Below are 16670 nucleotides of genomic sequence, written 5' to 3' on the forward strand. Positions count from 1 at the left end.
TGTCACATGGAATGAAAGAAGGCAGATGAAAGAAACACAAGCTGTTATATTATAATAAAGAAGACAAATGTTTACTTAACTAGGGATTAACATTTGCACTTGCAAGTATTTTGTCTGTTGCATTTGCATTTACAAGAAATATCTTGGTTTAAATGGATACTCCTACTACAAAGAGACTATTGAGAAAACAAGCAAAATATAATAATTTGAATAATTCATATGGTATGCATTATGCTTATCAGAAAGAATACATAACAGACATCCCATTTCTTATTTTGTTTGCCAGTAAATAAACCTTGGTTCAAATTTTCTATGTAAAACCTAGATTTTATACAATCACAGACAATAAATATGATGACTGAACCTGTTCTTTTGGGAGTGTTTTGGCATACTGCCAAAAGAAGCAAAATCTGAAAAAGCCATTGTAAGAAAACAGAGAAATAAACCAATGTTGGAAACAGAGCAGTGTTATTGTCAGATCTGTGTCCCTGACACGAATTGGTATTGTTTACTAGTATAAGTTGTGTTTCTGTCCTAGGGATTTGATGTTTAAGGTTCGGGTTTACAAAAGCTGAGAGTCCAGCTTCTGCTTCTCTTTTCCCCCAGTTCCTTTCTGGCACAGTATCTGATTCCTGTGAATCTGATGGGAGCAGTGGCGGTGAGAACAGCCACTTCCCATTCCTCCCACAGCACTGGAGCTGCTGTTTGTCTGCTGGTGTCCTTAGCCAGAGGGGGAAGAAAGCAAAAACTAGGACTAATGTTATTGTTTCCCACTGTTCTGTGTTTATCTCATTAACCAGCAGCAGACTTGGCCTGGTTCATAAATACAGAACCTGATCCAAAGCCCATTGAAGTCCTGAGGACATGTGCCTCAGAACCTTGAATATTAACTTATCCAAACAATTTTTATACAAGGATTTTAAAACATATAGAAAAGGGTTGAGAAAAAAGCAGTCTTTTGGTAGTTTGGGGCTGGGATTTTTGAACCAGAGTCTGATATAAAGCACACTGTGACAGGGGGTCTTTTATATTTTAGCATTCTTCAGACCAGACTCTTAAAACATTGTCACAGCAGTATCACTACTACCATATTACATGATTGCTTCTTTGCACCCTGCACTCAGTTGGAAGGTATTCAAAACAAGCCAAAATTTATACCAAAATATTTGCCACGTTTCAGATAAGATATCATAAACTTTGAACACAGCATAAGAGATTTAATATCCAGCATTTCCTTTTAAACTCATTTATGTTTCTCCCTGCCTCTCCACTCTCACACCCCTGCACCTCACGTTTTATGTGACAGCACTGCTTTAGTACCTTCAATAAAATAGCCTTGGCCAGTGAGGCAAATACAAGCACCTTAGAGGTGTGACCAACTTTTGAGTGCAGCCTTTGTCCTTCGCTGTTCTTTACAGATGACACAGAAGCCCTTGTTGGTGCTGCAGCTTGATTGACTCAAAGCTGGGAGTGAGTGAGGAAAACAGAAACATGGCATTTGTTATCTTTTTGATCCCCTGCTTTGTGTTCAGCACCGACATCGCTTTCTCCTGCCAGAATGCTGACGATTTCGTGGGTGCCAGTGCTCCGGGGGACATCATTATTGGAGGTTTGTTTGCAGTTCATAGCGAAATGCTGCATCCAGAAGAAGATCCCATCAAGCCAGTGATTCAGAATTGTGCTGGGTGAGTAATCATACATATGGCAAAGGAGAGAGTGCTGACATTGGGCATGTAGCTCTTCTATTAAGGTCAACAAGTTCTGGTTCTCTTGCTTTGCTTACTCTTAAAAAATTCCTTGGACATCAGATACATTTCATGTAAATTAATACAAAGTATGGCAAAGTTACAATTAAAAATAGTGTGGCTGACTGAGGAAGGGAATGAGCATTTTATCCTATTTCAATCTTCACAGATAACCAAATAGCCTTGGAGGTTTCTGCTATCATCTGATTACCATGGAAATGCTAATTTGCTATAGGTCTGAAGGACTCTGCTGGGCAGCTATTCATTATTTGTTATGAAGCTGAACCTACATGATTTGAACACAGGCTGACTATTCCATTTTACCTAAGCCTGCTACAGTGCAGATACTGCATCACGCGTAACAAACAAGGAGTCCCGTGGAAAAGAAATATCTATGGACTGATTCTTGCTAGATGTTTCAGAGATGTTTATTTCCCCAGCCACATGGCTGGGATCTGCTGAGGAACTGAGGCAATCACGGGACCCGAGGGTCCTTGCCTGCACAGGGGAACACAAAACAACCAACGGGGAACGAGGCTGACCAGGGGCAGGGAAATCCTGTGCCTCCCCCCCAGGGCCCCTCTCCCAGGAACACATGGCAGGGGGGGAAGGGACCCTGACCTTTCACCCGTTTATTTTAACAAAAAGAGATTTAAAACTTAACATTGAAAACAATTGGATAAACATAAGATAACAAGGACAGTTTCAAAACAAAACAAGCCACCCTCCTGAGTCTTTAAATGTCCAAACAGATTTTCTGGAACATCTTAAGGCTGACAGAAGGGAGACAGGACTCTCCGAGAATGCTTTGTGGGGAAACTGAGGCAGGAGAGGGTTTCTTCCATTTGTACCTGTTGGAACTCTGAACAACAATAGTTAATTTCTTCCCTCCCCCTCTTCATCCCCCACTCAGCATTGGAAAGGGATTTTTGGGGAAACAACTGGCAAAGGCATGGTTTTGTGAGGGAAACCATGGGTGAAAAAACAGATTGGGAATACACTGGGGGTAATAGGATATAGGATAAAAGGGAAAGGTGGGATTAGGAAAGGGAGACTGTCGGGGGGCTTATAATGGAGATATTGTCTAGCATGACTATGATTTTTAGCATATATACTGCCTTTTACAGGAACACCATCAGGCCCTGTGACCTCTGCTGCTTGTAACCCTTTTCTACCTTGCACAATTTTGAATTCCACCACCTTTCCATCTCCCAAGCTTGGGATGCATTTTTCAGGGTTATTCTTTTTAATAGCAGTTCTATGAATGAATATGTCTTCTTGGTTGTCACATCTTGCTATAAAACCATAGGTTTGTTTAACATTATACCATTTTACTATTCCTAAAACCTTAGCTATGGTGATTTTTTCCTTTTTCCGAGTGGGTGCTGTTTTCTGTCTTGCTGTGTTTTTGCTTTCTCTTTGGCTCACTCCCATGTTGGAATTGCCAGAGTTGTCAGTGCTGCTGGGGCTGCCGGGGCTGCTGGTGCCTGCGTGCTCTTCCCGGGGTCACATTCGGGGCCATGTGGGCCGGGCCAGGCTGCACCGCACCGCTCAGCTCCCCGAGCGCTGCCGCCTCTGGTCGCAGCTTCGCTGCCGCTGCCAAGCGCTGCACCCGTGTCTCAGCCGGGCCCCCGAGCGACGACTCCCCCGTGCCCTGCTCCAGCGCGTGTTTCAGCTGGGCGTGGCTCCGCTCCACCGCCATTGCCGCCAGCCACCACCTGCCCGCCGCCCCTCTCCGTCGGGCGTTCCCGGGGCTCGCTCCACCACGCGCTGTGCTGGGCTGGGCGGGCACCGCCGGGTCCCGCCACGCCTCGCTCCGCTGCCGACACTGCAGCTCATGTCGCTTCGCCCGCACGCGGGAACTGCCTCGCTGCTGCTCGCAGAGGGCTCGATGCACGTGGCCTGGGTCACATGGTCCCTGAAGTAGTTTTAACTTCGCAAGGACACAGCTGACATTGTTCAACAGTCTTGGTAATTAAATAATATTACAAAAATATTCTTCCATCGGCATATATTATTACTCAGAAATTAACTGTGTCCAAACAGTCTTCCAAAAGCCGTTGGTAAGAATCAGATCCCAAGAAACGTAGAAAAAGTTCTTAACCATGAAAGGAAATGTTTCAGTTCCTTTTGAGCTTGAATTAAGCTAAAATTTACAAATCGTTGTTCAAGAATCTTTTCAAGTTTAAGATAAATGTCCATATGCGGCTCAGGGAGCCAAGAGTCTTTCCTCGGTTCCTCCATAGTTTAGAGATGGAACAGCAAAACAAAAACAAGAAGAGAAATCCAGAGTTTACTCACAAATCAGTTGCTGTCCTTAGGGAACGGGGATCGTTCTGCCCGCAATTCACCACCATTTGTTGCAGTGGGGAAACTGCAACTTAAGCCCATACTGAAGTCTGCCTCCCATCTCTCAGGCAGCTCAGCTATAGTCTATGATAGTACCATGCTGATGACATTGTAGTTCTTTTTCAAATTACTATTACACTTGGAATTATAATTGTGGCTTTATGTTATAGGATAGCCTACATATAAACACCTCGTCATGCATGCATTCTGTGCATCAGAATATTTATTCTGTTGGCTCCAAATCCTACTGTGCTTGAAACATCCATTTTTCTGGGATGCATAAAAAGGAAACCTGGTGAAGGTTTTTGAGCACATAATAAACCTTTCCTAAGACCAGGAATTCCAAACATGCATTTTTAAAAATTGAAATACTCGTCTGAATCCACAAATTTTATTTGAATTTTACAACTTGATCCCACATATGAATCTAATAATCAGCTAGGCATGCAGGTATCCATCTGGATTTATATCAAAATGTTAATTAAGTTGATAATTTTGTCTATCTCCCATTATTTTTCTATGGAGATATAAATTATCTTAGGTCCATCTGAAATTTAATTTAGTCCACCAGATTTTTTAATCTTTAGAGAAGCTTGCCTGAGAGGACAGTTGGTTATATTGCAGACATTTTGTGCTAGCATAGTTCTGATTAAGCATCTGTTATAACAATCACTGGAGATGAGGGGAAATAGCTGGGCTAACTTTATCAGGTCTGAAGAGTATTTTAGAAACACCAATGCAACCACTGGAGACCTTGAACTCTGAAATATTTTCTTCTATTCTGAAATACTTAGTACTTCCTTTTCTTTGCTTCATGCTTTTAGTGAAAGTAAATACATTTTTTTAAAAGATTTTGCTTCACCCTTGCTTCCAACAAAGTTTTTCTAAAAAATACCACCTATGTTTCCTGACAGCTTTGAAATTCAAGTTTTTCTTCAGACGCTTGCAATGATACACGCTATTGAAACCATCAACAACTCAACACTGTTATCCGGAGTTACTCTGGGCTATGAAATCTATGACACGTGTGCAGAAGTTACAAAGGCCATGGCATCTGCTCTGAGATTTCTGTCTAAATTCAATTCTTCTGAGGATGCTGTGGAGTTCAAGTGTAACTACTCAGACTACATCCCGAGAGTCAAGGCAGTCACTGGAGCCAGCTACTCGGAGGTGTCGATGGCAGTGTCAAGGCTGTTGGCTTTGCAATTAATCCCACAGGTAGGTCTGAGGGAATTATTTTATTTTGGACAGAGGTTCAGATTTACCATGCTTAGAATAAAGGTTCTGATCACAGGAATTGCAAAAGCCACCTATTTACTACAGGACAGGATTTGGTTTAACCTAAGGACAGCAGGACAGGTGGGCTTCAGCTCCAAGTGAAGGGCTTGATTCACTTGCCCAAACAAAGGCAGTAAGGGATATTTTATATACCTGAGGCACATTTATCCAAGTGCTCTTTCAGAGTGATGCTGGGCTCTTGTCAGCCTGGCAGTGCCTTTTGTCAGTCCTGGTTACTCCAGTGTACCTCAGATGACATTCAAGGACTTTATTCAGGCAGCGAAATTACAGCTGCTGTGTCCAGTCTGCCTGGTGGTGAATACGACAATACTCAAGCTAAAAAAAAAAAGAGACCAGGTCAGATCTGGCCAGAAATTCAGAAATTCTCTCCTGCCCAAGAGAAATTAAATGTTGGAGTCAGTTAAAACTATGGAGAGGGAAGTGAGGAAGATTGCTCTAAACCAAAGATTTACTCCTAATAGTCTTCAAACAATTGTAGACATGAAAGAATACAGCAGTTTAGATCCACATTGGTCCTTCCCAAAACATCCTTCTCTATTTCTGACCTCTCTAGGACTAGTACAGTCCCACACTTGTGCTTAGGCCCTTGCTTACGTTCCTACTTTCACCTTTGTAAAAGAGTTGGCGTCAAGGCAAGGACTGACAAGGAACAAGCAGATCCACTTCCACACACCATCTTGTCTTGCACTTTGGTTTTGGCAATAGATATAAATTAACCAAATACATGGAAAAGACATAAAATTTGAACTAAATATAACTGCTAACTGAATCTTCTCCTCTGCAATGGTAGGAAGTAATTCTGACCTCCAACGCCACCCCAGGAGCTGTAGTAAGTATGAAAACTAAAATGCCACACTTGAACATAATCAAAAGGCAAGTGACAAAAAAAATCTGCATTAGGTAATAGATGGAAAATGGGACCCAATAGATTTTTCTTACCAATAGCATCTGCAATGTTCTGACACAGTAAGATTTTGGTATCCCCTCCAGACAGGTGACTCTCATTTCGGAAAACTTAAATTTGTTTTTTAAGAAATGTCAACAATATAGGGGAAAAAAGTTCCAACAAAAAAAAAAAAAGTATTAAAACTGGAGAGATTTAAATATCAAAGTTCTACTAATTTTTTTTAGCTACATTCACAAGAAAAATATAATAAATCTTTTGTATGAAAGAATTATACCATTCTGTATTATTGTTTACTGTTTGTTTTTCTGTGAGGTTCTTCCAACAGATTTAATGATCCTTTTGAAATATAATAATTAAGTCTTGGACAGAATATATATATATATATATGGATGAACCATACTAACACACTCAGTGATAGGAAAATAGTGCAAAATATAAGAGCACTAGCAATTTGAATAGAGACTCAAAAAATAACCAATGTTTTAAATATTGCTTTGAAAAGCATCCTGATGGTATTTGCACAGACTAAACCAAAATCTTTATACTATCATTACTGTCATATCCATTTTGAAAAGTTTTGTTCTCGACCTTCACTGAATTATGCAGAAGAGAGTGAAAAAAAAGGTGTAACTGGTACTGGGCAGGAGTCTGCATCCCAAGAGCAGGGAGAAAGAACCTGCCCCCTTTGGCTGCAGCTTGTTGATGCTCACTCGCAGGAGGAGGGAGCCCAGGTCAGGTGGGAAGAAAGAGCAACCATGGCAGTTTTGGATCTCTTGGCATCCTTTGGAGGAGACCACATCTGTAATTGAATTGTTCGCTCTTCCTAGGTCAGTCCTGCATCATCAGCTGAAATCCTCAGTGACAAAATCAGGTTTCCTTCTTTCTTCAGGACTATCCCCAGTGATTTTCATCAGACAAGAGCAATGACCCGCTTGATCTGTGAATCTGGGTGGAACTGGATCGGAGTAATAGCCACTGATGATGACAATGGCCGGTTTGCTCTGGAGAGCTTTGGGGTCCAGGCCATGGCAAACAACGTTTGCATAGCTTTTAAAGAGATGCTGCCAGCCTACCTCTCTGACAGCACCTTTCACACCAAAGTTGATCATGCAATTGAAAAGATTGTCAAGGAAACAAGAGTAAATGTTGTTGTTGTCTTTATGAGACAGTTCCATGTGCTTAAACTATTCAAAAAGGCAATTGAGAGGAATGTTAAAAAAGTCTGGATTGCAAGTGATAACTGGTCAGCTGCAGTCAAGATCAGTACTATTCCCAATATCAGACAGCTGGGAACCGTTGTGGGATTTGGATTTAAAAGTGGAGACATCTCCTCATTCCAAGAGTTTCTGAGAAACCTTCATGAAAAGCCCACTGAAAACAACAAGTTTTTACATGAATATATTATGCTTTTGTCAGTTTGTGCATACCTGGAATATCATGATTTTCAAACGTGCATTGCAAACCAGTCCCAGGATGATCTACTGGAAAATGCTGGCAGTAAACCTCAGATCTGGAGAGATGATTTTTTGAATGCTAACATTGAACAGGGATTTATCCATAGTACTATACTTGCAGTATATGCTATAGCTCATGCCATTAAAGGGCAATGCAAAGACAGAGACTGCAAGGATCCCTCTGCCTTCGCTCCCTGGGAGGTATGATGCTAATTCCTTCAGGTCTCATTCTCTCTGCCTAACTTTCATCTTATTTTAGCTCCCATGTTCCTGGAGATAAAAGCTTGGTCCTTTTACTAAATGACTTTTTACCAGCTATTCGATTACTAGTGGTTGGTCCCATTGCTGTAAACCATACACATATGTGATACACATAATGAGTGCTCTTGAGAGATGGAGATACTGCAGGATAGGAGCATTCATCAAAGTTTCAGTTTTCCTCTCTCTTTCTCTCACCATTGTATATGTTTTGTCTTAATTCAAGTATTTTCCTCTATAATGAGTCTCTACTTGAAAATGAAAATGCAATACATTGTTCCTCTCTCTGATCTTGACTTATATGTAAAGACATAATCTTTAAGATGGGTGAGGTACTCATTATCACACTCTACTGGGTGGGAAGAGACGACGAAAAATCAGACAAGTAAACCTGACCTGACCTTTTACCCAAGAACCTGCTCAGGACTATTCACTTTTACACACTTTTACTCAGAGGATTAAACAAATGTTCATTTAAAAGTCAAACAACCTCTGAAGCACTCTGATTTGCTCTGACCTCTTATCGTAGGTCAGGGCAGGTCAAACCAAGATATGGGATTTGAAAAAAAACCCAACCAACCAATAACCCAGTAACAATCAGACACTTACATGAATTAGTAAACACTAATGGGACAAATTCAGGACTGCTTTATAGGAATGCAGCTTTGTGGAGCTACATTTACATCATTACTGAACTAAATCCCATACCATCCAAATTAAAACTCCTTTTAAGTTCTTAAGCACTCATGAAGAGAACTGAAAGAGATAATTAATTTCCCTGTGATGTTTTCATACCATGTTTCTTCTACATGAAAATTCAACCCTCTAGGAAGTGAGATATATATGTACAGAAAAACCTTAGGATCCAAATAATCTGTATCACACATGTCCGTATGAAGGGAAACAATAGAGTGATTGGTGTTACAGACTTCGCAAAAATAATAAACAGTTACACCAAAATGTTGCTAAATATTGGCCCCTTCTGTCTGAAGCTCAAGATGTATTCAAAAAGCTCTGGTGTTCTCATATTGTTAGAAGAATTGGAAAAGTGGAGAAGAGAAAAATTAAATGGTCTGAGTATATGCAATTAAAAAATCCTGTTCAGTTCCACACAACTATGCAGCATCCAAATCAAATTGGTTAGAAACACACTGGTTCTTCATAAGTTATATAAACACTGAAAAAATTACATTATCTATGAAAAAATGGCATATTATATACACCAGATGTGTTACATGAATTTGATAAAGCCTATTGAGGTAGTATACCTGTCATCACATTTGTTAAATGCTGTGAATATCACAAATGGACTCATGTAACAGCATGCTTTTCAAATGCAGTTGAACTCAGCCTTTCACCAAACATCAACTTTTTTTCTTGTCGGTTAACTATTGTTGCTAAAAATCACTAGGCCTACAAAATAATAAAGCTTTTGCTTCAATTAAGAGCCATGGTAGCTAATGGGCGTCCTCCTATCATCTCCCCATGAACTGGGAGTGGGTGATACGTGCCTTAACCCATCCTTTTCTAGATTCACACAGATCTTTTTGATCTGTCTGTTTGGAATGAGGGAAGCAGAAATTTTTCCCCTGTTGAACAGAAGGAATTGCAATATGAAGCTGGACAGTTGCCTTACCAAAGCATCCTTGGTTTGGTATTTCCTGTGACCTGTCGAATGCGGCCTCCCTGTTCAATGCTGTTGTGCCATTGATCTCCCCATCTGAGCAAATTGGCATATATTGTTCATTGATTATAAAAAGTTCTGAGTCTCACCTTGCCATACACAATTTCAGTCAGAGTCACAGTTGGGAACAGTGCTAGATACTCCGAGACGTGCTGGGGGAATTCACTCTGGAAGCAAATGTTGCCCAGATTGACTCTGCTGACAATAAAGTAACAACAGGAGCACCACCCAACCCTGTTCTTTACAAGAAGGGGTGTGCCAAAAGACTCTTAGATTTTGCAAGCAAAAATATTTTCTCTCCAAACATCATACCAAAATTTTCAAGGCTGGAAAAAAATACTGTGAATATGATTTTATGAAATTATAATTTTTTTAATAATAGATTTTTAAGGCCAACAGAATTGTCTGTATAATGTAATTCTGTAAACAAAATGAATTTGAATTTTAATATTTCTCTTAGTCCTAAAAGCATTTCTTTTAAATTCGGTATTATCATACATACGTTAAACTACTCAGTTTGCCACTCTGTTATCATTCCTTACGCTTATGTGCAGCTCCTAGAAGAACTTAAAAAAGTTGTAGTCATTGATGATGATAAGGAAGTCAAGTTTGACCCCAATGGAGATATGAGCACCAGTTATGATGTCCTTCTTTGGAAAGAAATTGACGGCCACATGGAAATCACCACTATGGCAGAATATGATGCAGAGAAAGGTGGCTTTATCTTTGAGGATGAAGAGAAAAAAAATGATTTTCTGGCTTTAAAGGTAACTTCTAATTTGTTGACATAGCACATGAAATTCGTTTCATATGATTTCTCCTTCCTGCAGGACTTGTGACTGAAGCATGTGTCAGCTAGAAATCTCTTGTGTGGTTTCATGTTCTCCTCTAAGAGCAAAAACTCCTGTCTGAGTTTATTCAACCCCTTTTATGCACCCCAAGATGCATGTTAGCCTGTGAGCAGGCTCAGTGATTTATTTATTTAGCCAGAATGCCCCTAGAAGGTTATGTCTGTCCTAAGGATGCTATTCCAGGATCTTACAAAGGGATTTTAAAATAAAAAATTATAGTGTATAAAAAGCCCTCACTTACATACCGCCTCTTTTTTTTTCTTTTTTTTTTACATGAAGATTCAAGTGTGTTCACTTTATTGTTTGAAAAAAAAAAAGAAAGTTTTGTTGCTTGTTTGCTCCTGTTAAAGCTGGAGTCAGCAACATGAGTAGATGGTGCGACCTGGAGCCCCAGCACAGGTGTAGACAGGACTAGTGGGTGGCCCTGGCCAGTTCCAGCTGGACAATCTGTCCTCTGTGCATGGGTGAAGGTCTGAGTTCATGGTGCAGCTCTGTGCTGCAAGGCATTCCCCACTAATGGGACAGGGAGAGGCTGCTTACTAGGTGGACATTAGGTGGACAGAATTCTAGTCTTCGCCTGTGAACTCAACTGAAGACAGAAGGAAATCTCAAACCTTGTCCCTCTGTGGCACAAGGAAATGTCTCCAACTCCTTGTTAGCACCATCTTGGAAAAAGAGGAGAATGCAGTGTGCTTCAGGACAGATCGTTTGACAAAAAATTGTCTTTGGAAGGAGGACCTGAGGTGAGACCTCAAGAGAAGGCCCTGATCACACAGACAGGAGTGGAGCTTCATGACTCAGGGATAAGCTGGCAAGGGTCAGGAATGTCAGAGCTGCAGTACAGAGCACCCTCCAAAGTGTCTCCCTCAGGCCAAGGCATCCTTCCTGGGCTCAGAGTGGCTGAGCAGGGTTTCAGGATCTCTTTTGTGAAGCAGTTCTCTCAAATTCCTCATCACATGCTTCTGTGAGTTCTTTGAAAATTATCCTCTGCAGTCTAAATACAGGTTCAAAGCTGAATGAAAGACTTTGATCTAGATTTTAAAGGTACCTACAAATCCAGTGACTGGCATTCAGGTCCCAAAAATAAAATTATCAGGTAAATAATGCCCCATTCTAATACTTCTCGACTGTGTGGAGGAAATACAAGAAATATGGACCTTAGAATGTCTTTTTTTCAACATCATTTTCGGATTTCCTTAAAATATGTATGATATAAAAAAAAAAATACAAATTGCAAAAATTCTGGAGGTTTATGTTAATGTTCCTTTGTAATTAGCTGTGCCTGAGATGATGATCCTTTTTTTTTTTTCTCCCTCTGCACACTGCAGAAGGTTCAGTCAACATGCTCCCAGCACTGCAGGCCAGGCCAGGTGAAAAAGGTTACAGAAAGTCCACACACATGCTGCTATGAGTGTATTTACTGCCCAGAAAACCATTACAGCAACCAAACAGGTAAAGAATTGTGATCCAAATAGAGGTTCATTTATACATCAATGCAATTGTTTTGCTTGGATATAATTTGCCTTGACAACCTTGGGTTAAATTTTGGAATAATTTAAATATTTAAATATGCTCAGTTTACCATAAAACTTGGTATAAATGCTTCTTAAAAGGCCAAGTTTAAAGCAATTAGATTGTCCAGCCAATCAGCATTACCCTTTGCCAGGATGGAAATTCTGGCTGATTTATCACTGAGATTGATTCTCATTTAATAGAGCCTTTCCTCCTTGTCTTTCCATAGTATACCCAGTCCAGTAAGGAGCAATTTCTTGACTTTGAGGGTGGCGAGGCACTGGGACAGGTTGCCCAGAGAAGTTGTTGTGGATGCCCTGTTCTTAGAAGTGTTCAAGGCCAGGTTGGATGGAGCTTTGAGCAACCTGGTGTAGTGGAACGTGTCTCTGCCCCTGGCAGGCGAGTTGGAACTAGATGATCTTTGAAAGCCCCTCCCAGCCCAAACCATTATACAAGCCTGTGAACCTATGAAGTTCAAGGGTTATGTATTTTTGCTTAGCAGCACGTTTTGTGTCTTACCACAGAGTACTGTGTATTTTGATATAACTGTACAGTAATATTTTCTAGTATCAAATCTGATGTATACTTTACCGCTGGTTCATTTATATATATTCATATATATATATTCATTCATATATATTCAATATATATTCATTTTATATTTAAGCAAGAATTTTTAAGGGGAAAATTATATATGGAGGAGAGAGATGGAATTGAGAATATTAAGGTAGCATGTACTTTTAATATCCTGAGAGCAGAAAGAAAGTAAATTTTATCTTCTCAATCAATTAGTTGTGATATTTCTCCATATCAGAGGATAAGAATTGCAAAGCAAAAGTACCTTTCAAATCATAATCTAAAGCAATGTCTGTTCTTGCTGTTGTATTTTAAAAGCTATGTGTAAAGAGAATGTTAGGATGTTTTCTTCTTAAAATAGACAAAAGAAAGAAAAGTAGTTCAAATTTTTGAAAGAGAATTGTTTACTCTCAAGTCATTGTGCAGGTTTCAATTAAAGTTTGTCTGTCCAGAGCTCCAGCCAGCTCACCTTTCACTGGTCAGTGATGAGCAAGACAGTTTTAGAACCCTGGTCATTTTGCCTCCTTGCCCCTGGCTGCAGGCAAGGCTCGCTCCCAGCTGGCAGGGAGCTCCAGGCACTTGTCCTTTGCTGGTTGTGCCACTGCCACCGCAGCCACCGCAGCCACCGCAGCCCTGCAGCTCCTCCGCCTGGACAGCGACAGCAGGAGTCAGAAGCAGTCAGACCCGTCTTTTCTCTTTAGCATCCCTTCCCACATTGCTCCTGTATCTCAGATCCCTACGATCCACTTTGCAGTTTCTTAACTTTGGGTTTCTAAGATAATCTTCCCTTTTTTTTCTGCTTCCAGATATGGATTACTGCTACCGATGTAACAACAAAACCTACTGGGCTCCCATCAACAGCACCACATGCTACAGAAAGACAATCTATTTCCTTGCCTGGACTGATTGGTTTGCCATCTTCCTCCTCCTCCTCTCTGCTTTTGGGGTTGTGGTGGTTTTGTCAATTTGTATAATATTTACCAAAAACTTAGACACACCAGTTGTAAAGGCATCTGGTGGTCTGATTGTCTGCTATATTATTCTCTTCAGCCACTTCTTAATTTTTTTAAGCACTGTCTTCTTCATAGATGTACCTACAGATTTCAAATGTAAAACTAGGCAAGCACTCTTTGGCATAAGTTTTACACTCTGCATTTCATGTATTTTAATAAAGTCACTAAAAATTTTACTAGCTTTCAGCTTTGATCCCAAGCTTCAAAATTTCCTGAAATGCATGTATAAACCTATTCCCGCTGTGGTCACCTGCACTGGAATTCAAGTTATCATTTGCACCTTCTGGCTAATATTTAGGACACCTTTTGTAAATCAAAATTTCTCAATCCCAAAAGCAATAATTCTGGAATGCAATGAAGGGTCTATTGTAGCTTTTGGGATTATGTTGGGCTACATTGCTGCCTTAGCCTTTATATGCTTCATATTTGCCTTTAAAGGTAGGAAGTTGCCAGAGAATTACAATGAAGCTAAATTCATCACTTTTGGCATGCTAATTTACTTTATAGCATGGATTGTATTTATCCCTGTCTATGCAACTACATTTGGCAAATACTTGCCAGCAGTGGAAATCATTGTTGTTTTAATATCTAATTATGGAATCCTCTGCTGCACTTTTCTTCCAAAATGCTATATCATCATTTACAAGCAAGAAACAAACACAAAATCTGCATTTCTCAAAATGGTTTACAGTTACTCTTCTAAGAGTGCAGGAAGTGTTGCTGTTAGTCAGGTTTCTTTAGATTCAAAATCTTCCAGCCTCCAAGCTACTGTCACAGACTCATGTAAAACTGAGAATGACTCTGTGAATGGAAACTGCCATTTCCAAGTGCCTGGGCAGCCACTAATAAAAGGCAAAGTTCTTCCTAAAAATGCTGCAAGGACTATGATCAGGAAAAGAGTCTCCACTATATGACTGGCCAGTGTTAAAGTACTGGAAGTTCAAAAGCCATTTTAGGGAGCCATTTCTCTTTCAGATCTCTTTCCTTCTGGTATTGTCAAGGAGGGCAGGCCATGTGAAACACCTTTTCCTGTACTTAGACAGTTATCCATTACCAGATCTGAAAGGCTTTCCTGACTCAGAGAGCCCATGCCTTGCTCCTGCAAGCTCCCTGATGTGCAGTCCCTTTCAACAGCTCCCTTCCTTCCCCATCTGGCCCACACAGGCTTTTGGGAACCTATTCTGCAACCTCCCTTCCTCAAGTGAAGCAGAAGCAACACAAAATTATTTCTCACAGTCATGTAAGTGGGACCACATGAGTTTACCCACTTCTTTCGCCTCTTTGATGCCCAGTTATTTACGGAGCTCTTCTTCTCATCTGGCCTCATTTTATGGATCAAAGAGAACCTTGTCCCAGCCTTTGTTTGCTAAGATAAACAAGTCCAGTCCTTTAGTCTCCACTTTTAAGATAGGCTTTCCATTCTCCTGAACTTCCAAAAGTAACTCTTTTCGTTTGGTATCAGCGAGTCTCTTTTTTTCCTCCCCCAAATTGCACACCTTATTCCAGATGAGTGCTGTAGTAACATTTAAGGTTCCTTGTGTTTATCAGCATGGTAATGAACTAGAGACAGATCTATAAAAAACTTAGAGAATTATTCTGGAGCTCTGTAGCTATACATATGTTCATCTGCCTCTTTTCCCCATACTCAGAAGAAACACACTGATTCCACTCATGCACCTTTTCTGATGCAAGAGGAGAGTGAGCCCCAGGTATCCTCTTATTTGAGAGTGTAAAGTCAATGTGTAATGTCAAAACTTAGAATCACTAACTGATTCCTCTCATTAGCATAAATGATGTAATGACCAGTATCAGCACGACTGCATCCTAGAAAATTCAAGGGGTTTGATATATGCTTAAAAATTCTGGTTTTCAATAAGAATATGACAATGCATCATTACAGTATACAGAAATAGCACAAGGATGACCTGGCATGATCTGCACTGGATGACTCTGCTCTGTAGAGAGTGTGTGCTCCATGAGCACAGTTGTGCTGTGCCTTCTGTATGAGAGGCAAAGGGCACATTCAGAGAAGGAGGAATGGTAGTGGTACTACGGAGCTTTCTCAGACAGACCTCAGGCAGCAGAGCTACATTGTCAATACAGGAACAGGAAAATACTTTTCCATATTCCTAAAGCCCAGAACATAGAAACTTTGCTATTTTAAATTCTGTGCGATATTACTGTAAAATAATACTAAAATCCTGGATATTGTGTATCTATGAAGATATTTTAAAGTCATTTGGAAGGCAAGAGTGCAATTCACATACAGATTTGTGTAATTACATATGTTCTGATGCTAATTGGAGGAATGAAGGGTTATGTGTATATGTTTATATGTTGAATGCTGTTTATACGTCCATTGTTGCAAATACTTTTTTGCATATGAGGTTATGTATTATAAGGGTAAAATGCCTGCAATTTGACTGCCAGTGCAGCAAGAAGTCTTCCCCTAAAAGAGAGAAGCAAAGCTTACATTGCATGACTGTCAGCAATCAGCTGGTTAGAAAAGTTAATTTGACTGGAATGTTGTACCTGTATTTGTTGTTTTCAAAAGTGTTGAGTGTAGCACACCTTGAAGCTACACAGAAGGGAATGATTAAAGCCATATTGTTATTTAAAATTGAGTTTGCTTACTTAATTTCCTTACCTCTCCCCATGAGCTTCTGTTAGGCCTTGAACAACAGCGATACGTGCACCTGTAAAGTGTTTCTACTGTAGAGCTCAGCCTGCTTCTTAGAAACATCCTTTAGATTGAAAGCTGTGTGTGCTAGGGGATTTATCCTGCAGGACACTGAGGAGAGTGTCTTGATGAACAGGGCCTGGTGACAGCAGTGAAGGTCTCTACCAAGGTATCTCTGAGGAAAGACATCACATATGGCAGAATTTCAAAGGAGTTCTAGATGCTACATCTAATTCTCCAGCTGCTCGGGTCTTCTGTGCAAAGCACAGTCAACAGTGGAGCAGAGGGGATGTAACAGGTTTGTGAGCCTGGCTTGGCAGCAAAAAAGAGACATTATACCAA

General features: G+C 40.4%; 1 protein-coding gene across 1 annotated transcript; it reads left to right on the forward strand.

The window, feature by feature from the left end:
• Positions 1–1491: 1491 nt before the first annotated feature.
• On the forward strand, positions 1492–14562 carry GPRC6A (G protein-coupled receptor class C group 6 member A; the record flags this gene model as incomplete). The annotated part of the gene is made up of 7 exons (XM_082276804.1): positions 1492–1685; positions 5009–5312; positions 6184–6222; positions 7128–7955; positions 10251–10463; positions 11876–11999; positions 13442–14562. 7 exons carry the CDS (start codon positions 1492–1494, stop codon positions 14560–14562), a joined length of 2823 nt encoding a protein of 940 aa, XP_082132930.1.
• Positions 14563–16670: the final 2108 nt, after the last annotated feature.

The sequence above is a fragment of the Coloeus monedula genome (assembly GCF_965178545.1).
Source record: "Coloeus monedula genome assembly, chromosome: 2".
NCBI lineage: Eukaryota > Metazoa > Chordata > Aves > Passeriformes > Corvidae > Coloeus > Coloeus monedula.